The sequence below is a fragment of the Talpa europaea genome (assembly GCF_964194135.1).
Source record: "Talpa europaea genome assembly, chromosome: 13".
NCBI classification, from domain to species: domain Eukaryota; kingdom Metazoa; phylum Chordata; class Mammalia; order Eulipotyphla; family Talpidae; genus Talpa; species Talpa europaea.
The window spans coordinates 42,180,421-42,203,535 of record NC_140080.1 but is presented as its reverse complement, the minus strand read 5'-3'; the positions used below and the strand labels follow the sequence as shown (position 1 = coordinate 42,203,535).

Below are 23,115 nucleotides of genomic sequence, written 5' to 3'. Positions count from 1 at the left end.
ACTTTCTAGAGCATTCCTCCTTCCCTTCCCCAGCCTCCAGCAACCCCCCTCTCCTGCTGAGCATGCCAGACACCTGACTTGAAGCAGTGTTCGGGGTGGGGGGGCACAGGGGCAAGATGTGTTTGGGGGCAGGGGGTGGGACCTTAGCTGCACTCCATCCATTCATTTTCTTTACCTCTTTGATGCATTTTCCTTCGGTAACCAGAGCCCCCAAGAAGGAGGCTTCTGATTCAGCCTTGTACCGACTGAGGAAGGAGATGGAAGAATTCCACTTAGCGGTTGGATCGGACATTTTTGGAAAACACCGGAATGGCACAGAGATGGACGGCACGGCCTGCCCTGTGTGGGCGGCGAGCGACAGTCTACAGTAAGCTTTTATGGCAATCACATGTAAACATCGAGAGCAAATACTAGGACAGAGCTACAATGAGGTGGTTGCCAAAGGCAGCTGCTCCCTCTGATGACTCCTTCATTTGATAGGAAAGAGACCAAGGTTGACTGGTTTTCCTGGAGAGAGCTTGGAGGCTCTCTGATAAATAATCCACAGCACCGAATGAGTCCTCTGGATACAGGACGTCTGAAGGGCTGGTCAATTGGAGAAGCCGTAGCCTTTTATGGAGGGCACGGTGGGCATCCTCTCCCATCAATAGCCCCAGCTCTGACCTTGGCACATCAGATCCCTGCTCTGTTCTGGTCAATGTCTAAGCAACTTCAAGTGCCCTGTATTGAAAGGGCACTTCAGCTGACCTGGGAGAGGGGAGAGACTTGTCCTTCCCTAAAAACCTGCATTTCTTGACCCTAAAGTGCCACAAGCCACCCAAGGCGGAGCCTCTGGCTTACTGCTATCACAGAAGCAGCAACTAGGAGTGGCTTAGAGACCACCTGGCCCCCTTTCTAGCACATGAGGCTCCAGGGGGAAGGGACTCTGGCTTATCAAAGACACAGAGGAGGGCCTGGGTGGAACCAGGACTCAATCTGGACTCAGGTCGGGAGTTCTTTCCATTGGCTTCTACAGGATGAAATCCCAGTTTACTACTCAGAGCAAGTCAGGGAGGCAGATTCCATAATTATGTATTGTGTGCCTACTGTGTGCTAGGCAGTGAATAGCTATAAAAGTAATTTAGAATGTTCAGGTCTGTGCTGTGGAAAGTTATGTGGTCCATCCTCATAAACCCTGCCTTCTCCAAACATGTTCATGGCCATTATTCCACTGACCATGCCCCTGAGCCCAACCCAGAGAGGATTGTGTGTCATAGTAGCATTGGGAGTCCTGAGCCAAGGAATGACTTTGGGGAAACTGTCTCTCACAGAGTGGGACTTGACAGACAGGATGGGCGAACCTGAAACCCAGCCTCCACATGGCTGTATATGATGAGAATCTTTCAAAGGTTGGATCAGATGGGCTAAACTCTGATTGATTTGTAGTGGCTGCCCGGAGTACCATGCTGAGAACTCTAATAGCATGATCAGCCCAAAGAACATGAGTGCTGTGTTCGATTAGTTATGTCTGCCATTGACCAAGGATGTGGGAACACTCTATGTGTGCCATCTATTTGCCATCTGGCTGGGACTTTAGAGATCCACTTGCTAATTCTCTGCCTCAGTCTATTTCACAGAAGAGAAAAAGGGTGCACAGAAAGGTCAAGTGACTTGACCCAAAGGAGCTCAAATTCAGTTTCTTCTAAAGTCTCTTTCTTCTATCCTTCTCTGTGGGCTTGGAGTGTGTTCACCACCCAGGACAAGCGCATCAGTCCAGTATCTATTGAGATATTTGATTATCTTAAAAAAAAAATCAATCACTAATTCTCAAAGGACTAGCTCTGGCATTCAAAATAGATTAAATCAGCTTATTTCATTTAATGAGTCCATTTCAAACTTTGTCCAAGCAACAGGACCTTTTTTCTTTATTCTAAATACAAAAATTTCTTAAGGAACCCTGATGTCTGAGTTGGAGCTACTCTGTGTGAAGCAAAAGCAATGAGCTCATACCCTGCCTCATCAGTTGGTCCTCCCACATGGTCCCCAAGGCACCTGCAGAACGCATGCTGGACATGGCCTTGATGGCACTCAAGAACACAAAGTTTAAAGTAAAGCTCAGTTAGAATGTTCTCTTAGTTGGGAAGGAGCCTGGAGATTTTTTATCCACCCCCAGTCCTCACATCCTGCTCCCCATGCCTTGTGTCACCGAAACAACTTCACAGGTTAGGAAGAGATAAGAGCAAGCTGAAGGGAGGAGGATGGGTCAGTGGCTGGGTCCAGAAGGGTGACTGCTCCAAATCTATGCCACTGCAGGTGTCACTGAAGCCCTGATGGTGTGCCCACAGGTGCCCGTCAGCCACAGGACCCCTTGGATCAAGACACGCACTGGAGCTACAGCTCCTGATGCTGGCAGGTCAGTGTTGACTTGCCCCCCTGAATCCTACAGGCATTGCGCCTGATGGCCAATTTTGCCGAACTCACTTCTCTGGGCCAGAAACTTTGCCTCTTCCCCCCAGCTACTGTGGGGAGCACGGGGCCAGGAAATCAAGAGGTCTGGGTTGGCCATGGGACTTTGGGCAAATCCTTTTGCCCCTCCAGACACTGCTTACATCACCTGGGAAGTGGGAATAAAGCAGCTTGCCTGCCTTCCTTACCAGGTCCAGAAGGCCCGAGCACTCCTGGCCGAGAGCAAGCTCTAAGTACAGGTGGGCATGAGGTGAGGACTCTGATTGTATTTGGACCCAAACTGGTCAATTAGAGACAGGGCAGGGCTTGGCAGAAAAGGCCTGGAAACTTCTCTCCACTGCTCCTTGGTGTGGCATCGGGCTGTGCTTCCCTGGGGACCTGCCTTCCGGCCACCCATCACCTCTAGGGCAATCCCACAAAGGGAGCAGAACAGCTCAGTGGCAAACACCTCACGACAGTGCATAGTTAAAAAATCAAGGAAGCAATACAATAATCCCAGGCACAGTACATCTGAGCCATAAATACATTATTTTAAGGATATACTTTTTTTTCTTCAATTAAAAATGCATTTATAATCCTGATTCTATTCACAAGTAACAATTTCATCATCACACTACAGACAAGAAATGTTATGGTGAACACAGCTGCGCGACTACGGCGGTCAGGTGGGGTGGGGATGGGGGTGGGGGTGGGGTGGGCGAGTGGGGGTGGGGTGGGTTGGGGGGTGGGGGGTGGGTGACTGAGCCAGCACTTGGAGGCGCACCCGGGACAACCCCTCGGAAGCAAGGACGCTAATGTGGCAGTGCAACGTCAACACCATGGAAACTCACAGACAGAAGCAGCTTTGTTCAATGTAAACATTGATTTTTTTTTAAAAGGACAGCAGTTTCAAGTCTCTCTCTCTCTCACGTGTGTTCTCTCACGCTCTCGCTCGCTCTCCTTCTCATATACTTAATTTCTTTGAAAACGTAAACATATTGGAAGGGCCTTGTCTGAGGTATTGAGGTATTCCTCGAAGGTTAAGGCTGTTATCAATGCAGGCTCTGCTGGGCCTCCTTTAGTAAGCTGTCAAAATCCATGGCTTCATACTTGTTTTTCACAGATGCAGGAAGGGCCTCTTCTGAATTGGAATCTGGGCAGGGGTGAGGAGTCGGGGAGAGGGAAGGCAGTGAGCAACTCAGAAAAGCCAAGTGACCATCCTGCCACAGGGGCAGCCCCATGGAGTGGATGTGGCACTGAACAGCGGACGTCAGCACTGCCGTCCTGCAGTGACATCATCCACATCCTGGGTGGCCCTATTTGTAGAGTATGGGGGGGCTAAGCCACAGCACCCCAAGCTCCTTTCCAGCTCTTTGCCTATAATTCTACTTCCTCTAACAGCTTTCTGCCCATTGGGAAACCACCGCGTGAGTCACACAGGGGGCTGAGGAGACGAGGGCGCCCTCACTGTGTAGTTCTGTGGGGCACCTGGAATGCTCCTACTTTTCCTGACACTCTCCCCTGGATTATAGGGGCTACATAGGGCACTTCCCTGTAAATAATTCTCTCCCAAATTGTACTTCTTGATTCTTCTCCACAAACTTGTCCCCAAATGCAAGGGCATGGTACTACATGGTACTACTGTTTCACTGTAGTGCCTTAATGGATTGCTGCTGTCTGTTGGGGTTACCATGGAAAGCCCCGCAAAGGGGCAGGGAGGCTGCTGGTCTATTTGGGGTCAGTAGCCATGGCTCTGCCAGTGGTTTGTGAACACAAGGTCAGATCTTCCAAGAAGCCACGGGAGACTTGAATCTCTGTCTTTTGTACCAGTCTGGGCAGAGGACAAAGTGGACCAGAAAGCAGAAGAAAAATGAGATGGCTGCCTCCAGGTGACGGGGCTACCAGATGAACCCAGCAGCAGCACAATGGAGCCTGGCCTGGGAGCTGTGGCCAGAGAAGCCTTGGTATGGGTTTCATTCAAGGCCACCGCCCGTCAGGTTAGGCCACCGCCCTCAGGATCTGGGCCCGGAGCATGGCGGGGTCTGAGTACTCACCGTAGTCAGTGTACCTGGGCCAGCAGAAGTGCTGGAGGCCCCCGTAGCTCAGCTGGAAGGAGGGCTCGTTGCGCTTCCGCAAGGCAGCGCCGTCCCTCACAGAGAGCGCAGCGTGCTCAGAGCGCCGGTAGGTGATGAAGCCATATTTTTCATCTCTGGGGGGAGAGAAGGGAGCATGTTACTGAGCTGGCTGGTCAACCGGGTCGACCCCGCTCCAGACAAGGAGCAGAGGCCCCAATGGCTTGGGCTCAGTCACCACGACACACGGTCCCAAACTGAGATGACAACAGTGGCGAGGCTGACCTCTGCTACATAATGAGAGCAGGTAGTAACTGCTGCAATAAAAATGACCAGGCGCTGTTCTGGTGCTGGACAGCCACAGCCCCATAGGCTCTTCAGAGGGCACTGCATGTGGGTACTGGTATCTAATGACTTTTCCTAAAGGCAAGTGGCAGAGCAGGGATTCAAACTCAGTCCTCCCACCACTGAATTGTCCTCATTCTTTCCATTTTCTAGAAGTGACCATGCTTCATTCCATCCCACCACACTCTGCCCCATCTCAGCCACACTTCCTTGGCTGCTGACATGGCCTTGGCCTGTCCTAGCATCACATGCTGACGCAGACATCTGTGAAATCTGCTGCCTGTGCCCACTCTCCCTCAGAACCACAGCGCCACCATAAGTCAGCCAGGTTTGGGGCACCACATAAGTCACATGGGGGTGACCTCCACGGCCACAGTGATTTGTTCAAGGGTGAGCCTGCCTGTCACCCACAGTGGGACTTCAAAAATCCATCCTGCAAACCCAAGGTCTCTAACCTTAGAGGTGAGGCCACAGCCATGGGGGATGTTGGCCAGAAAAGGTTGCCAAGGCCACCAATATCGCAGGAGCCCACTTACACAAGGCAACTAAGGTCGTGAAGCTCATAGAAACATAAAGCCGAAAGGTGTCCTGACTCTTCAGTTCCAGAACAGCAAGAGAAAAACTGGACCGCTGGAGCTCCCCACTGCTCAGCACCGGCTCCCCACAGTGGGCACCCGATAAATAGCAGAATCACACCTCCCCACACCTTTCTGGGTCAGGCCAAAGCTGTAATCTTCTGTGTTTTCAATTAAATGGCTGAGCTCGTGTGCTTTTAAAATCGTTAACAAACTGGCCCTGCTTTTAGATGATCATTTGCTTGCTTTATTTTTGCATATTGTCTTCATTGGCTATCCTGGAACTTAAACCACTTCCATTTGCATAGACTCCTTTTTTGAATTGTAAAAACACATACTATGAAATTAACCATCTTTACCACCTTTTAAGTGTTAAGAGTTCAGTAGTGTAAATTATATTCACATGATATACAGGAGAGTTCAGAACTTTTTCATCTTGCAAAACTGAAACCCTGTACCTAGCCACAAACTTGACTACCTCTCCCCACCCTGGCAATGGATTTGACTGCTTCACACACATGGTCTTTTCATGATTGGCTTATTCCCCTTAGCACAGTTTCCTCTGATGCGTCCTCAATATACCACGTGACTGCATTTCCTGCCTTTTTAAGGTTGAGTATTATCAATTGTGAGCATATACTACATCTTGTGTATCCATCCATTGTCAGTGGACACTTGGGTTGTTCCTACCTCTTAGCTACTGTGATTAGTGCTGTTACAGATGTGGGTGTGCAAATAACCTCTTTGAGATCTTATTTCCAATTCTTTGGAATAGAAGTGGGACTGCCAGGACCTCAATATGATTGGGTGCTTAATTTTTAAGGGAATCTATACTGTTTTCACAGCAACTGCACCATATTACTTTCCTCCAACAGTACACAGGGTTCTGATTTCTCTACATTCTTGCCAACACTTGCTACTTTTGGTGAAATCCTAATGTGTGTGAGATGTGCAGCGATTAGTACACAGAAAATATTTTCTCATTGAAGCTTTTAAAAATTATTATTAAATTAGAATTTAAAGCCCCTAAAAAGTTAAATGTGCAAGTAAAATGGGAGATACGTTAGAAATACTTAAAACTGACAAAGTTTTTGACATCTAAGTTACGCATTTATATGTAGCCTGTTTTGCAGCCTGCTGCCCCCAGAGAGCTGAAACACTGCTACCCCAGGAGAGGGAGGGAGGAAAAGACCAGGGCCACCCAGTAGAAGGGGTGGCTGGGACTAGCTGTGGCCTAGGTGAAGTGGGTTGTGAGCAGCTGGGGGCTTGTGGGCAGGGAGCTCCAATGTAACGGTGCCCTCCAGCCCCCAGGGTTGCTTGCTGCCTGCAGCATGTGTTCATGCCAGGACAGAACTGCCCCATAGTGCCTGGTCCTTCTTTTGGATCTATGCTGTGGATTTTTTCAGGTTGGTTTTGCAGAGCTTCTCAGGCATCATCAGTGTGACCAGTTCTGTGTAGGACTTGATCCCTCCCCTTCCACCTCCCCCCAATTCATGGCAGGTCCACATGACACTTGCCAGGCTCACCTCTTGCTCCTGGTCAGCACCTGGCACTCTACAATCTCGCCAAACACTTCGAAGCGGCTCTTCAGCTCGCGGGAGCTCATGTCGCTGGAGAGATTGCGAATGTACACCACGCGACCTTCGCCCTGCTCGGGACACACAGGGACCTAGTCCAGTCACTGCCTCGCTACCTGGGGCCCCTGGGTGGTGGCACCTAAGGAGATCTTCACCCCCAGTTTCTGATACCTGGCTGGGCAATCAACGTCAGTGGGGCTGTTGTTCCAGAGAAGACGGTGATGGTGACAGTCACTACTCTAGAGGACCCACATGTTGGAGGAGGGGGCTGCTAATAGTCGGGTGGGGAAGCAGTCCCCAAAGGAAACAACTACTTACTTCAAGGAAATGAGCAGAGAGTAGGCAGAGAAAAGAGAGTGTTCCTCACCCTTAATATAACTGCACATTCAGTAGCTTCGGGATTTGTTTTCTGAACCTGTCTGAGTCTGAAACTTTGTTCTGGGGAGTGGGGGAGGTGCTGGGGTGCAGTAGCAAGTGGCTGACCATAGTAAAGGGCAAGGCTAGCAGCTGCGGCATTGCAGAGTCAGAGCAGGTTGGGGTGCACAGGGCATAAGGTCTCTGCTATGGTCAGGGTGGTGTTTAGACACCCTGACCAAGGTCACCTTCCTGAGCTGGGCGCTGAGTGCAATGGCACAGCGGGAGGAGGGAGGGGAAGCCTCCTCTCTCCGATATGAAATTGGGTCCTGGTAAAGTTGCTGCTCCTGGAAGAGGCACCTTGACCTGCTTGGGAAACACAGGTTTCCCTGCGCAAAACCCCCTGGTTCTAGTTCAGACAGGCTTCCTGTAGGAACAGGTTAGATAGTGGAGCCTTCTACCATGGGGGGGAGGCAGGGAGAACAGCAGGGTCCGGGGGCCCAAACGGGGGGGCCAAGGCAGGGCAGCCGTTGCCAACATCGTCCTTGATGGAGAGTCTTCGGTGCCCACGCTCCTTGTGTGGTCACAGGAACTGTACACCCCAACTACAATGTAGGGGTTCAATGAGAGAAAGATGTCCTTCCCCCATTTCTGAGAAGCACCTTCCTTCTCTGCCCTCCCGAATCCTTGCTGGGTGGGCGCCTTTCACCTCCCAGGCCCAGCCCCGGGGAGACCCTGCTCCCAGGCTTCCATGTTCAACGCCCTCCCCCAGTCAGAGCACAACTGCCCGTCTCAAGAGGTGTCAGTCGGGACGGGACTGGTTTCGCAGCGCCTCCCTGTCTGTAACCACAGTGCTCATCACTGCTTACGAGCCGCTGTCTTTCCCTCCCTCTGCCTCAGCCACAGGGGCGGGGACTTCATCTGCCTGGTCCATGGTTGTCCTCTAGGGCCTAGGACAGTGCCAGGATGTCGCAGCTGCTGACCATTCATGTGTAGGTGCCAAGAAGCTGCAGACAACTGTGTTCCTCCGGGGCGTACATTCCCCCTGCAGCCCCATCAGCCCCACCCTGCCCTGGCACCGTGTCACAGGGGAACCCAACCAAGAGAGAGGGGGCCATTTTGTGATTCCGTCTACTTTCCCTTCCTTCCTTTTCAGTGACCCGAGGGACTGGGTCCTGACTAATGTACTTTCTCTGTGCAGCAGCAGGGTCAGCAGGCCCAGCAGGAGCCTGTGCACTAAGTCTGAGGGGACCATCAGGGAGGAGTGTGAAGAGAGATGGGTCCTGTCCGCCCCTTATTCCTGATCCAGCTGCGGGACCCTTAGGAAGTACAAGGCCCAGCTCCCTGTGAGTAGATGAACAAATCTGCTGCTTAGGGAAGCTAAGAGACCTGCCCAAGGTCACACAGAAAGTGATGGCAGGACTGGTCTGGGGCCTGGGGGGTCCTTCTGGCCCTGTCACACCCTAAGTCATCTCTAACTGCATGCACCTTGTACCCTGGGCCATCTGTGATGCCCTGGGTGACCCGTGTTTTTTCCAAATGAGGGAAATAAAATTATTTCTGTAGGCCCTTCTTCCCCAGGCAGGGACTTGGGATTCATGGAGCCCCAAACTTCCTGACTCCTCTGCTCGCCCCCATCACTCAGGGCTCCAGCGTCGCAGGTCACTTACAATGGCCTTTTCCCGCCGCTTCCTGGCCTGCCGGACGCTTGGCGTTCCGTCTGAACACGGCCCTCTGCTCTCACATCTGTCGGTGAACAAGCAAAGCAGAGGCACTCACTCTCAGTGGGACTATGGGGCAGGCGAGCTGCCGGGAGGCGAGGCTCGAGCCTTCGGGACTAGCTGGTGAGGGCAAACTAGAGAGGGCGCAGGTGCCAGCTCTCCCGCCCTGCGGTGACAGCAGGGGCCATGTGCGCACCTGCACACCCGAACGCGCCTCGTGCCATCTCCGGGGCTCGGGCATGGGAAACTTCGCCTCCCGACTCCTTGTCACCCTTCCGCGGCTGGCATTCTATGCGATGAGGGGTAGAAAGGTCCTTTCACCTCATTATCAGATTTGATCTGATGAAGAAACAAATCTCTGAGGTCTCATGTGCCCCCATTTTCCAGATAAGAAAGCCGAGGCTCGGGTTCAATATGGGATTACCCAACCCAAAGGGGAGTCCGAGTGGAAAGCAGGGTTGCTGAGTCTGGGCCTCTGGCCTGTGGCCTCTGGCACTCGTGCCTCAGCCAAGCAGCCATGCGGCCTTCACTGCCCCCAGGTCCAGTGGGCCATCAGGTGAAGCATGAGGGGGCAAGGCCGAGGCGGCTCCAGCGTGCTGCTGCCTGCACACCCACTGCCTTCTCCTCCTCGGGACCAGGCTGCCGGGTGGAGAAGCAAGGCGGGGGGACACACACTGCAGGAGCACAGCATGGGGGGTGGGAGGAGGCTCCTGAGTGAGGAGCCTGTGTGGGGGTCCTGCTCTACCACCTTCCTGCCATGTGACCTTGGGCCAGTTGCTCAAGTCCCCTAGCTTCAGCTCTTCATCTGTTAATGCAGGATACAATTGAAAATCAACTGCATCAAGTCAATCAAATCATTGGTCATTTGTGAGTATCCAGTTAGAAAATGCAGGTGAATGCTCCCTATCACTTGTTATATTTTTTCTATTGAACCTGCTTGAGCCTCAGGTTCCTCATCTATAAAATGGGTTAAGAACCAGATGTGCCTCCAAGTGCATCTGTGAAACTGAAACAGGGTCCCAGAGGGTATGTGTCCAGCAAATATCGAAGGCTGCCCGGTGTGGCAGGAAGGTCTGAGAGTGGCTGGAAGGCTCTCAGTTTGGGGGTTTGTGCTGTAAATGGATGTTTGGAAGGAAAAGGCAGAAGGAAATGTGGGTCTGGAGAAGGCTGATGACTAGTTTTCAGGCCCACCAGGTAGCCAGGCTGCCAGGTAGCTGAGCAGGAACTTTCTCCAGTGAGCAGAAAAAGATAGTCCTGAGCTTGGCCCAAAAGCAAGAGAAGGAAATGGACGATCCATGGAGATCTCCAGGGAGGCTCGAAACTGTGGGAAGCCCATGAGCACAAGGGCTCCCAAACACCCCTGAACCCGCCGGGAGGGAAGGAGGCGGGGAGCTCCAGCTCCAACGCGGGCGGATGCAGGAAACTGCCCGATGTGGACGTGGTCACTGAGCCCACAGTGACCCTGGGGAACGAGCATAGAGTGGCAAAGAGGGCTCAGAGGGGTACAGAGGCCTTGAGAGAAATGACTGGCAGCTCATTTTGTGTAACTGATCGGGCTTTCTTAACATTAATGTCCAGGGAGTCCACCAAGCCCCTAAAATTGAACGTCCAGTTAGCTGTCTCAGCCCATTTTTAAGGGGAGAGGAGGCTTTGCTTTAATCGGGTTTTTAAACAGTTAAGAGTCATTGGTAAATATAAGTATGTAAATATATAACAAAAGCTGAATTTTTCTACGAAAAAGTATCTTTCTATTGCCTGAATTCTGGCTTCCCAGAATGACAGTATGGTGACATCATCATCACCTGGGAAGTTGGAAATGCAAATTTGCCACCCCCTCCCCCAGACTTACAGAATCATTTCCCCATCTGCAAGGAAGAAGCCCCCAGGGGGCGCTGCAGCGTTAGACACGTGAGCACCATCTAGTGGCCACTGGGGTGCATCACAGAGAGTGTGGGACCTGCATCTCCTACCCAGGGCCCCCCTCCAAGCGTCTGGTCCTGCTGTGATCAGGGAGAGAAGCAACCTGTCTCCACCAAAATATGCCAGCCTCCTTTCTGCCCAGCTTCCCGATGACGTTTGGATTGGCTCCTTCTGCAGCCGGTTCAGTGAGCAAAGAGGGTATGAGCAGGCAGGCTGGTGACGCACCATCCTGTGCAGAGGGAGCAGGGGGTGGGGTAAGGGGGTGACTGCTAGAGCTGCAGTAAGCTCAGCAGAACCCAGAAGTGGGAATAGGCGCGTCACTGGCACTGCTCTACATTGGGCTGTGCTTTAGAATCAGATCAGAATTATTCTAATCCTTTCCCTGTAGACGTCACAGAGGTGTTGACCTGTGTGGTCATGGACAGGTTTCCCCCCAAACCTATGTTGAAATATAAAAGCACAGGTGATGGGGGCTCCTCCTCCCCCGAGGTCAGGGGATCCAGAACACCGTGATATCACACAGCAGGCACTGCTTGCCTCAGCTCACCCGACTCCACACTACCAGGACAGGGGCCATACAGGGAAATGCATTTCCATTTCCAGGATGCCCCTCCCTCCCCTGCACCCTCAGATGCCCACCATCCCACCCCCCCAGGCCATGCCCCTGTACCTGAAGGTCCTTCGGGTGGCTGGTGAGCGGGAGCGGCAGGAGGAGGAGCCGGAGCTGGAGCGGCTTCGGGAACAGAGAGACCGACTGGCCTTGCTTGGGGGGCTCTGGTAGGGGCAGTGGTCAGAGCGAGGGGGGCTGACCCCTGAGTCCTCTTCCTCATCGTCCTCCTCCTCCTCCTCCAGGAGGAAGCTGCTCTCACCACTGCTGCTGCTGCTGTCCTCAAAGACGGTGTCGTATTCGGGGCTCTTGCAGGAAGCTAGGTCTTCATCTTCCAGGGCGCTCTCCAGGAGCCCAAAGTGCTTAGTGAGGCTGGCGCGGATCTCATGGTCCCTCAGCAGCACACTGTCCTTGGGGGAGGGCCCGACATCACAGCTCCTGCCTTCGCTGCTAGGGGCCTGCGCCTCAGCCCGAGGGGCGACTTGCTGGGACCAGTCCTCCAGGCGGACTCCTGACGGCTCCCAGGACTTCAGCACCTTCCTCTGCAGGGCGCCCTCTGGCTTGAGCACCTGACAGTAGTCATGGTCTCCAAAGGAACAGGAGAAGGGGCGCTTCTGACCAGCCTGGGAGGCTGGAGGAGCCGTGGCATGCCGCAGGTGGGACAGGAGCTCACTCCGCTCCGGGTGCTTCTTTGGCAGCCTGGGGGCCGCTCCTGTGGTGCCCTCTGGGGTGGGGAGCCTGGTAGCTCTGTCTTGGGCTGGGCTGTGTTTGATGTCTGGTTTGAAGGGGTCCTCCTCTGTGGGCTTGTACGGGGGCGTGGTGGGTGGGGTGAGTCCTGCCCAAGCAAGGGGAGAAAAGCGAGATGGAGACGGACACTTATCCACAGGACACTGAGACCCCACTTAGGGACGGCAAACAAGAGGCAGACACGCCACTGCTCTCCCAGAAACCAGTGAAGGCTCTGATGGCAGTGAGCCTGGACGTGGCCTGGGGCTCCTCACACGCCCGTCACCACTTCCGTGTTGAATTCCACTTGCCATCCCTTGTCGCCTGGTCATGGCAGCTGAGGCCTCTAGGTCATGGAGATATTCTTCCTATTCCACACGTCACTCATCAAGCCCTCCCAGCTGCTCTGACGTCTTGCAGGGCAGAAGTGGGCAGGCACCAGGGGCAAAACCTCCCACCCAGATTCCCCATAGCATCTGGAATGCTCCCGTGTCTGACCTGGGCCCTCATTCTCCCCAAGGCACTAAAAGGAACTTGCTAAATGCCTGCTGTCTCCTCCTCTCTGGGGTTCCTGAAGTCTACAGGATCGAGACCCAACCCCTCAGCCTGGTGTTCCTCGTGGCTTTAGTGACACCCCCTTATACTCCCCGACAAGCTGCAAAGGCCACCAGACCCTCTGGCTTTCCATACACCTATACTTTGCACCATGCTACCAGGACCCCTTTCCCTGCTTTCTCTCCATACTGCAAGCCCAGCTCCAATGCCCTCGCTCTGGTTGCCCCCACACCCCATCCCCTTCGCCCCCAGAGCTCTCGCACACACTAAGGAACTATTGAGTCAAACAGAACTCATCATGTGTGAGTCTCACCAGACTGCGGCTCCTTCAGGGGAAGGAGTGTGTCCCTTTCCCGACCCCAGCATCAGCTCTCGTGCCAGTGGTCGGCAGGGGAACAGAAGCTGGCTCTGACCCTCTCTCTGACTCCCTCACAATGGATTCAAGGGCCACGCAGCTGTGCAGCGAGGTCAGGGAGAGCTTGGTGCACCCTCACCGCTCAGGGGCCGCTCAGTGTCAGGACTCACCACCAGCTCCCCTCAGGGCACCCCACCCGCTGAGCCCCCTGACTCACCTGCTGTGCCACAGAGCTCCACGGTCAAGTTCTGCTCAAAATTCTTCTTGCCAAAAGGAGGGTCACTGGAGGGGGCAAGGAGGACAGAAAGGGAAGAGGTTGGTCAGCAGCAGGGTCCATCTCCACAAGCAAGGGAGTAGGGTAAAGGGCCTGTGACAGGCCAGTTCTGCTGCCCACAGAAGTGGGATCTGGGGGGAATCTGCAGGGACTCCCCATCCTGGCTGTTAGAGGAATTCAGAGCTGCTCAACTCTTTCAGGAAACATGGAGAGACTGCAATGTGGAGAGAAAAGCACTCAGTCTCCTTATTTTACAGAGAGAACACCTAAGCACAGAGGGGGCGAGAGACTAGCCCAAAGGCACACAGTGTTACCAGTTCTTCCCCATGCAGAAGAGACCTCTTTCCAGGGTCCTGAAGAGGGAGGACCACTTACGAAATGCTCTAGATTCCCCATCTTTCTCCTGGGGCAGCAGAGACCAGTTTCTAAAAACAAACTTGCTTCTAAAGGGCCCCGCATGGCATTCAGGGCAGGAGGGTGGGGCTGGGGCTGCTGCACCACCCAGACCCCAAACATACACACCCAACAAGACAAAGTCTCATGGAATGATATACCATAAATTCTAAAAATCTACCTTTGTGACAAGGCCAGCATGAGGCACCTGGGAGAGTCTGAAAAGAAGATAAAAAGGAAAAAGTAAGATTCCCAACATGGCATTCCAAGAGATATGATCCCCCTGGAGGAGACCCCACACATTGATGGGGGGCATTGGTATCCAGCACAGCATGGGACCTAAAGCCTCTGCCACTTTTAGGGAAGGGCAAGAGCAACTCAAAGCCACTCATTCCCCAATTTCAGTAGCATTTAGGAGCTGGCAGGGGACTCAATCTTGCCAGGGCGACCCCTTCTGGCCAAACAGTGCAGCGCAGGGAGAGAGCCGTGGGAGGTGATGGCTTTGGTTTCTGCCAGACGCAGGACTGACTAGCAGACGGACAGTGAGAGATCTGCATCTCTGCATCGTAACATGGGGATCATCAACATACCTACCACATAGGCTTTCTGTGAGGAGTCAATGGGGAGAATCGGTGCCAAGTCTTAAAACAGTGGCTGGCACCTCTGGTACAGAAGAGCTGCTGTATCGCCACTGTTATTACCACTGAAAAGTCAGCCTCATGGAAGAGCTGAATGTATAGACTCACGCCTTCTGTCACCTCACTACCCAGGAAGTCTTCTCTATAGCAGTTATCACAAGTTGTGATTACAGCTGACCCTTGAACAAGTTTGAACTGCCAGGGTCCACACTTACGTGGATTTTCTTGTGAACAGATGATGTAAGCTAATGGTACCAATAAATAGATTAGTACTGTAAATGTAGTTTCTCTTCCTTATGATTTTCCTAATTACATTTTCTTTTTTCTAACTGACTTTATTGTAAGAATACAGTATACATATATATATATGTACACATACAGTATATTGTAAGAATCCAGTGTATAAATGTTAATTGACTATTTCTATTATCAGTAAGGCTTCCAGTCAAAAGTTATGCAAAGATTTTTGACCTTGTAGGGTGGGGGGGTCAGCACGCCTAAACCCCACATTGCTCAAGGGTTGACTCTATCTTCCTTTTTTGTTCATTTTTGGCTGCCTGTCTCCTGTGCTGAAACCTAAGCCGTGAGAGCAGGTATCTTGCTCCCTCGCGGCAGCTGGCCCGTGCAAGATGAACATTCAGAGACGCAGGGTGTTTCCTGCAGATCCACACAGCTAGCAGGAGGCAAGCTGAGCGTCGGAGAGGGGAAGGGTCTTGCCCACACCGAGCTCCTGGCCCCCAGCGCAGTGGGGTATGCCAAGCCCATCCCTGCCCCCGCTCTCACACGCCACTGACTACCTCTGGAAGGGAGCCGTGGACAGCTGGGGTCCTCATCCGTGTCCCCACACCCACTCTCACAGGGGCTCTCCAGAGCCGGGATTTGGGGTCCCTGCAGGAGCTGCTGGTCCTGGCCAATGTCCTCGTCTGCGGGGCTGCCCAGCTCCCCTTCCAGGTTGTAGGCCTTAGGGGCCAGGTGCATTGAAGACAGAGGTCCCTGGGGCTCTGTGGGGCCCAGGGACTCCTCGGTGAAGGTGAGCCAGGGACCCAGCTCTGGGTTCAGTCTCCGGGAGCGCCGCACGGGGCACACTGTGCTCTCCAGCTTCCTCCCCAGCTTGGTCCATGGCAGGCCCCGGCTTGGCCTTTTCCGGCCCCACTCCTCCTCCTCTTCCTCTTCCTCCTCCTCCTCTTTTTCTTCTTCCTCTTCCTCCTCCTCCTCTTCCTCTTCTTTTTCCTCTGGCTGCAGCCTGGCCAGACGACTGGCATGCCCTTTCACCTCCAGCCTGAGTGGGCGCAGGCTGGGCCGAGGCCCAGCACTCTTGGGCGAAGCTGCAATCCTCACCTCCTCCATGGCGGATGGGTGGCTGGGGGAGGCCTGGCTCTCTCTGGGAGGCCGGGGCCGGGGCCGGGGCGTGAGGGAGGCATAGACGGGCGTGGCCAGGCGGTAGGGCTTGCTGACATCACAGAGGACGTCCTGAGCCAGGAGTTCCCTCAAGATGGAGAATTCGGCCCAGGAGGCTCTGGAGGGGTGATGGGAGCCGGGCCGGGGTCTGACCTGCTTGGACGGGCTGCTGCAGGGCTGCAGGCCTGGCTCTGGGGCCTGCGCGGGCAGCTTCCGCTGGGGGAGGCAGTAGGTGTGCATGTAGCGAATGAGCTGCACCATAGCCTGCATGTCCTCCTGGGAAACTGGAACACTGGGGCCCGTTCTGCCAGGCACAGGGGAGTCCCGGGGAGAGGATGGAGCCGGCTGGGGGCTCGGGCAGTCCTCACCCAGCTCCTCATCCTCCTTGGCTGGGAGCTGGGAACTCAGCGGTGTTGGTTGCTGTAGGCTCCTGTCTGGCGAGTGGGCTTTAGTCTGCGCGGAGGACGGCACTGAAATGAGATGCTTATGCAATTCGGTACAGCTCCGGCTCTGGGATGGCATCATCGGGGCCTTCTTGTCTTGGGTGCTGTCCATCTAGGAGGGAAACAGACCAGAGTGAGGAGGGAGGCCCGCCCGGCCCTCCCCTCTGTCCCAGCCCTGCAGTCACTGGTAGGTCTAGTATGTCTCACCTGGGTCACTGGAAAAGCCAGGTCTCCTCCACTCTACCCCAGCTCCCAGCACAGTCTGGCACTGGGCAGTGCCCGGGTGATGACAAGTGCCAGTGTGATCAGCCCCGAACACATCTCCCTGCGGTGGAATTCACCCTTCCCTGGCACCCCACTCTGCAGAGCCACAGCCGAGGTAAGGCCAGGAAGTACATTAGTGGTTGCCTAGGGCTGGGTGCGGGGACAGGGATTAATGGGGCATCTTTCTGGAATGATGGAAATGTTCTCAAACTGGATTGTGGTCATGGCTGCATGATTGTAAATTGACTAAAATCACTGAATGATACTTTTATTTATAACAGGTGCCTTTTATGACATGTAAGTGGCACCTCCACAAAGCTGTTAAAGAAATAAAGAAAGATTCAGTAGCCTCCCAGTGCCCAGAGATTAAAGGGGAGGATCTGTGGGCAGGTATTCCAGGCTGTCTGCTACCGGCCCCAGCTGACAGCTCTCTCTAGCCTATCTGTCCCCACTTGTCCACAGGGGCTTTCCCTCTAGCGCAACTTGTCACCTTTGTTTGGGAGGTCAGCTGGGGCAAGCAGGGAGGGGCTCCAGGAGGGTGCCCACCCTCCAGGGGAACCCAGGCAGGGGACAGTTTCTGCTCCTCTTCTCAAGGCCGTGGCCTGCATACGGTGGTCCCCACACTGTTCGGGGGGAGAGAAAGGGTTGAGTGCAGACTGAGTGACAGGCACGCTGGGCAATCACCTAGTAAGTCTCTCCTTAGAGGTCTCAGAAGATGGAGCCCAAGGGGCACAAAGGGCCTGCTTTAAGCCTGGGGGGTCTGGACAGAGCTTTCGAGTCTCCAGTGGCTCCCTCCCAAAAATCCAAACTTCTTACTGTGACCTCTGCAACTGGGAGGGTCTTAGGATGGGCCTGTCACCCCATTAGAATATAAACCCTTTGAGGGCAGGCCACCTCTTCCTGTTCCTGCTTTAACCCACTGTGTTAACCTAACACAGTGCCAGGGAGAGGGACACATATGGGAGTCACTGTTGGTATGATGGGCTCTTTCTAGAACCCGAGACAGGTTGGGTCTCAACAAGTGCCCAGCACACTGGCTACGCAGCTGTATGAAGAGCGAGGAAGGAGACTGGAAAGGCTGGACGCTGCATCCCCAAGTTGCAGAAATACCTTGACACAAGGACGCTGACTTTTGGACCTGAGGCCTGCCTGACGCCAGGCAGTTCCTTCCTTCTGGGTCTCTGAACTTGACGTAGGGTAGGATGTGGCGAGGAGGAGCTTCTGCAGCTGAGGGAGAAGCAGAGAGGGGAGAAGTAGGGCTGAGCCACAATCAGAGGGCCTAGAGGAGAGGCCCATAGGAGTCAACTCCGGGGAGCTAACCACACCCCAGCCCTGGCATCACAGGCCCACAGAAAGTGGGGTAGGGGCAGAGAGTCACCTAAAACATGTTCCTATACATGAAAGGCAAAAAACAGGTCTCCAACAATCCCAAACACACATGGATCCCAATAAAATGTAAATCTTTTTCAGAGTTAATAAGCCAAGAAAATATGTGTGATTTTGAGAAACCCAAACAAATCTACTGTCAACACAGGAAGTATACACTTCATTGGGACACAATGCGTGTTACTTATACACACACACACACACGTATGAACACACAATCTGGGCAGTTCCATTCCACAGTGATTCTTTAGCATGGGATTCCAGCTGATTTCTCTCTCTCTTTTTTTCTTTTTTTGCCATTCCTACTTAAAAAACCAATTTTTAAATGAAACAATACTCTAAGTGATGAAAAAATGTCTCTCACAAATGCTAACAGGTAGACAATGAAAAGCAAGTCTTCCTCAGGCCGAAGGGCTACATTCTCCCTCCCAGGGACAACTGCTATTAGCCGCTTTCTTGGGACTCCATCGAGAGGTGGGACTGGATGATCCAGGAATGTATGCACAGCAAAGCAGACTGCACCAAGCTTGTCAGGCCTTTCTACTTTTTCTCGATAAACTGCTGAGACCCTTACACTTCAGCACTGGAGACAGGCACAGTGTGTCCTACTGAGAAAAGGGAGCTCAATATGCCTGGGAGCCTCCCCCTCCCACACACCCCCAGATACATCACAGCTCAGGTTGAGAACAAGAGGATAAGCAGGATGGGTTTCTGCCACAGCACTGAGTGTTTCCTTGGAGAGAGGCCACCCCAGCAAGGGGTGCCAAAGGCCCAGGAGCCACAGACCCCTAGGAGCTGGAGGTGCCCCACTACCCCACCTAGACCCCAAACATATGCATGCATGGCTATGGTTCTCTGAGGTGCACAGGAAAAGCAGTTGAGCTAGAGGAAAGGGGCCTGTTCTGGCCCAGCTCAGCCCCAGCGCTCCGTGAGAAGGGGACAAGTCCTTTCCCTCTCTAGGCCTTCGCTGCTATGTTGGCATAATGAACAGGTAGGCTAAATGACTGGATCTGAACTTTTGTTAGCACAGGAGTCCCTCTAAGAATGTAAAAGGAACTGCTGATTTCAGAAAAGCACAGGGAAGTAGAGGTTCATGATTCCAGGTTAAAAACTGGACATCTGGATAATGTCTCGTAGTCTTTCTGGAACTCTGTTGGAGTGTTGGGAGCCTAGATGGTGAGCATGTTTCCTGTATGTCGAGCATACAATCTGAGGCAGCGGTGCTCTATGAGGTGTGTGGACAGAGGCCTGGTAAGGCCAGGAGGGAAACAGCCCGTGACCGGCAGGGGTCGCTCTCTGCCTCGCCGAGGTTTTGGTCCCTCAGGCGATCCATACAAAAATGGTTCTGAGAATTCCTTTTGTTACTACCTCGCAAGGTTGTGCCATAGCTATTATTCAGACAGCATTCAATGAGCATTTTCTGCCAAGCACTGTGCTTCCTTTGAGAGAGGCGCCATTAAAACCCTACCTCACAGACCAGCAGCTGAGTCAGAGAGGGTAGGTGCCTCAGGGACACATAGCATTCACTGGTGGGCAGGGACTCCAACCCAGTAGGTTTGATTGCCGTGGGAAAGGAATCAATGGCCCTATCACCCGGAGCCACAATGTGCCGGCACATAGTAGGTGCTTCCTAAATGTTTCCTTTAGGGCATCTGAAGACAGTGCGGACAGGGGGCCCAGACTAGGAGTCAGAATACCTGGATTCTAGTCTTTGCTGGTTAACCGACTAGTTTTGTGGCCCTGGGAGAGCCCTGCCTGCTCTGAGCCTCAGTTTGCCCAGCGTTGCACTTAAGGGTCCACCAAGGGCCTTTCTGGCAGCTCTCCATGACCTAAGCTCTAACAGACTCTGGTTTTCCTAGCCGAGTTGTCATTTTCCAAGGTCAGGAGCCTTCAACAGGAAAAGCAAAGTTGGATTTCACAGCTCATGACATCTCAGCTTCTGGCACCATCAGCTACAATCACGGGCAACTGCATTCAGCAGCTTCTGAGGGCTGGAGAATCTGAAAAATGCTGAGACCTGGTCTCCAGGTGCACACTCCACGCGTATTCACATGGGCAGAATTTGTTTGCTGGCGGGACTGAGGGCCAGTTCAACTTCTTTGGAGAGAAATCTGAAAGTCTGCCTATGCTGAAAATCACATATCTGTAGACTCAGGAATTGCATTTCTAGGAATTTATATGTGGCACTTATATGTGGCAAAGGTCTGTAAAGGAGCTGCAATAACATAAATCCCCATCAACCAGGGGCCTGGTTAAATGTGCCCTGGTATATCCTCAGCAAGGAACACTAGGCAGTCAGCAAAAAGGGTGAAATAGGGCTGCCTGTTCACCTGGAAGAGTTTCCAAGACACACAACACCCTGAGAAAAGCAAGGTGCAGACCAGTGTATGACGTAGGCACCATTTTACTGTTAAAAAAAAAAGTAGCAAAGGAAAGTCACAAAACAGACCAGCAACCATGGTTACCTCTGGAGAAGGAAAAAACCACTGTGAGATGGGTAAGGAGATTTTGCTCTTAACTGTCCACATTTTCTGCTTGAGTTTTACTCTACGTGTCTGTATAACCTTTATGAAAATGTTTGCATTTAACACACAATTAAGGTTCATCCAGAAAATCCAAATCCAGAGGCAGGGCATGCCTCTGTAGTTAGTCTAACCATCCAAGAGGGAGAGGGGAGGCCAAGGGAGTCCTCCCACTCCCTGTCCACATTGTCAGTCATGCACCCCATTGCTGGCGAGCATGAATTGCTGGCAGGAATAGGAGCTGGGCTCCTGGGTACCCGCCACCCCTACAACCAGACATGGAATCCCAGGCCACCACCATGATTATGATGGGAAAGAGTTCCTCACCAGCGAGAGCTCGTCCACCTCAGGAGCCTGGGCGGGGGGTCTCTCCGGGGAGGGGCTGGGGGGTGCCGAGGAAGGGGTAGGCGAAGCGGAAGCATAGGACAGTGCATCCCCAGCATCCAGGGCTGGGAAGGCACCCAGCCCCACATCGTCCTCAGGGATGTCATCCAGGGTCTTGGTGAGCGCTGCCAGGAGGGCCTCATTCTCACTGTCGATGATCTGAAGCAAGGAGCATGGGGACAGCAGAGAGGGGACAGTTAGTCAGTGTCCCGGGCTCAGCCTTTCTCACAGTAAAAATCAGCTCCGTACCTGCGGCTATTCCACCATCACCCTCCTGCCATACCCTCTGGATCTGCCCCATCAGATCTTAGTATCGCTGGAATAGCAGGTGCCCCTGCTAGCAACTCCAGGAGTCATGGAATTTACCAGCAGGTGATGATGGAAAGGGCCCTGCCCTGGGAGTCCCAGTCTTGGCTCCTTAGCAGGTGGCCTCTGGCACAGGGTTATCACCTGCAAGCTGCCCCCATCACAGCCCTGGGCCCGCAGCTGGTCTATGCCATCCATTGCAGCACACAGAGGGGCCTGTGCAGTCCCATGGAATGGCAGAAGCTTCAGGGTCTGACCATGGCAGCGGTCACTGTGGCTGTAATAATAAAACTACCACGTCCCTGAGAGTCCCCAGGCCTAGCTCGCCCAAGGAGTGCTGCAGATGTGTGGCTAGGAGCCTGGGTTATGGGGCTGGGGTCAAGTCCCAGATTCCACACTTCTCAACTATGGGCCCTTGGTAAGTTAGTTTCTGTATCTGTTAAATGGAATAACAAACACTACCTGCTTCATAAGGTCATGACTGGGGACTAGAGTTAGCCTATGTAAGATGCTCAGAAAACTGGTACACAGTAAGGGCCTGTGACTATGGTGATGGCAATGATTCTTGCTAATGATGATGGTGGAGAGTGGTGGGGGTGGTGATGGAGAAGGTGGGGGTGATGGTAGGGGTGGTGGTGATGATGCTGGTGATGGTGGGGGTGGGTTACGGTGATGGTAGTGGTAGTGGTGTTGGTAGAGGTGGTGGTGATGGTGGTGTGGGGGTAGTGCAGGTGGGGGTGATGGGTATTGGGGTTGGGAGTGTGGGTGATGGTGGAGGTAGCAGGGATGGTGGTGGGGGAGCTGTGGGTGATAGTGGTGGTAGGGGTGTTAGTGGGGGTGATAATGATGGGGTGGTAGGGGTGGTGTTGGTGATGATGGTGGGGATGATGGTGGGGGTGATGATGATGGGGGTGCTGGTAGTAGGGGTGGGGGTGATGATGGTAGTTGGGGGGTGATAGTGGTGGCAATGCCCTCCCTCCCACCCCCTACCAGGCATGCACTGGACATCTACTCTGTGCCTGGGCACTGTTGATGACAAGCTGACACAGCCCCTGTCCTCATGAGCTTACCCTCCAGTGGAGAGAGGAGTGACATATAAAGAAGTAAACAAGAGCAAGGAAAGGCTGGGAAGAAAATACAAGAAAGCTGTGATGAAGGATAAGAATGTGGTGATAATCTAAGGGTCTTTAGGGTGGTCCACGGAGGCTGCTGGGAGCCACTGACCCTTAAATGTAGGCTTGAAAGATGAGAAGCCTCCAACCAAGCAGGCAAAGAGCAGAGATAGAAGATTCCAGGCAGAGGGGAAACCTTGTACAGGGGCCAGGGATTCGGCCGATGACACGAACAGAAAGGCTTGGTAATGGTGCTTCAAGTGAACGCTCTACAGCAAACTCCGCGAGGGGCGGGGTGGGGGGGTTCAGTCTCGTCTCCACCTTGCAGGAGGAAACTAAGGCTGGTGGGTGGGGGGTGAGGGAGAGCCGTGTGTCTAGTCGCAAGCTCAACCAGGGCAGAGGCAGGACTGACACGGCGCATGTCACACATAGATGGGCCAAGGCCCTCCCTTCTCTGGCTCCTGAGATCTCCCTCTCAGGGTGAGGTCAACACGCACAGCCCACCAGCCCCGGCGCAGAGGCCGGACGCTGCGAAGCACAGGCCGCCTCACTTGGCCAAGGCTCCTTCTGGGCCTTTACTGAGGAGGCGTGTCTGTCACATGGTGCCTCCACCAGCTCTTTCCCATCCCAGGTCGGGCTGTTTATCCTTTTCTCAGGAAGTTCATCTGCAATCCACATCTCGTGACGGCCTTTTGGCGGCACTAAATCTATTCCAGGCCTTGCAGCCGGGGCAGCAGCTGAGTAATTCGAAGGGGGGACATGGG

At 53.5% G+C, this 23,115-nt stretch overlaps 1 protein-coding gene across 2 annotated transcripts in view; it reads right to left on the bottom strand.

Annotated features, from left to right (window-relative positions):
- Positions 1-3,476: 3,476 nt before the first annotated feature.
- The window catches only part of PPARGC1B (PPARG coactivator 1 beta), a gene marked incomplete at both ends in the record, with an annotated part of 96,128 nt that continues 76,489 nt past the window's right edge, over positions 3,477-23,115 (bottom strand). The window contains 10 exons of one of the 2 annotated variants that reach the window (XM_084252882.1): positions 3,477-3,577; positions 4,479-4,633; positions 6,943-7,064; positions 9,018-9,093; positions 11,659-12,430; positions 13,449-13,513; positions 14,080-14,116; positions 15,334-16,489; positions 17,752-17,868; positions 20,877-21,089. In XM_084252882.1, the coding sequence (XP_084109008.1) occupies positions 3,477-3,577; positions 4,479-4,633; positions 6,943-7,064; positions 9,018-9,093; positions 11,659-12,430; positions 13,449-13,513; positions 14,080-14,116; positions 15,334-16,489; positions 17,752-17,868; positions 20,877-21,089 (2,814 nt within the window). The remainder of the gene's footprint in view (positions 3,578-4,478; positions 4,634-6,942; positions 7,065-9,017; positions 9,094-11,658; positions 12,431-13,448; positions 13,514-14,079; positions 14,117-15,333; positions 16,490-17,751; positions 17,869-20,876; positions 21,090-23,115) is intronic. The other variant, XM_084252883.1, reaches the window with a different exon arrangement.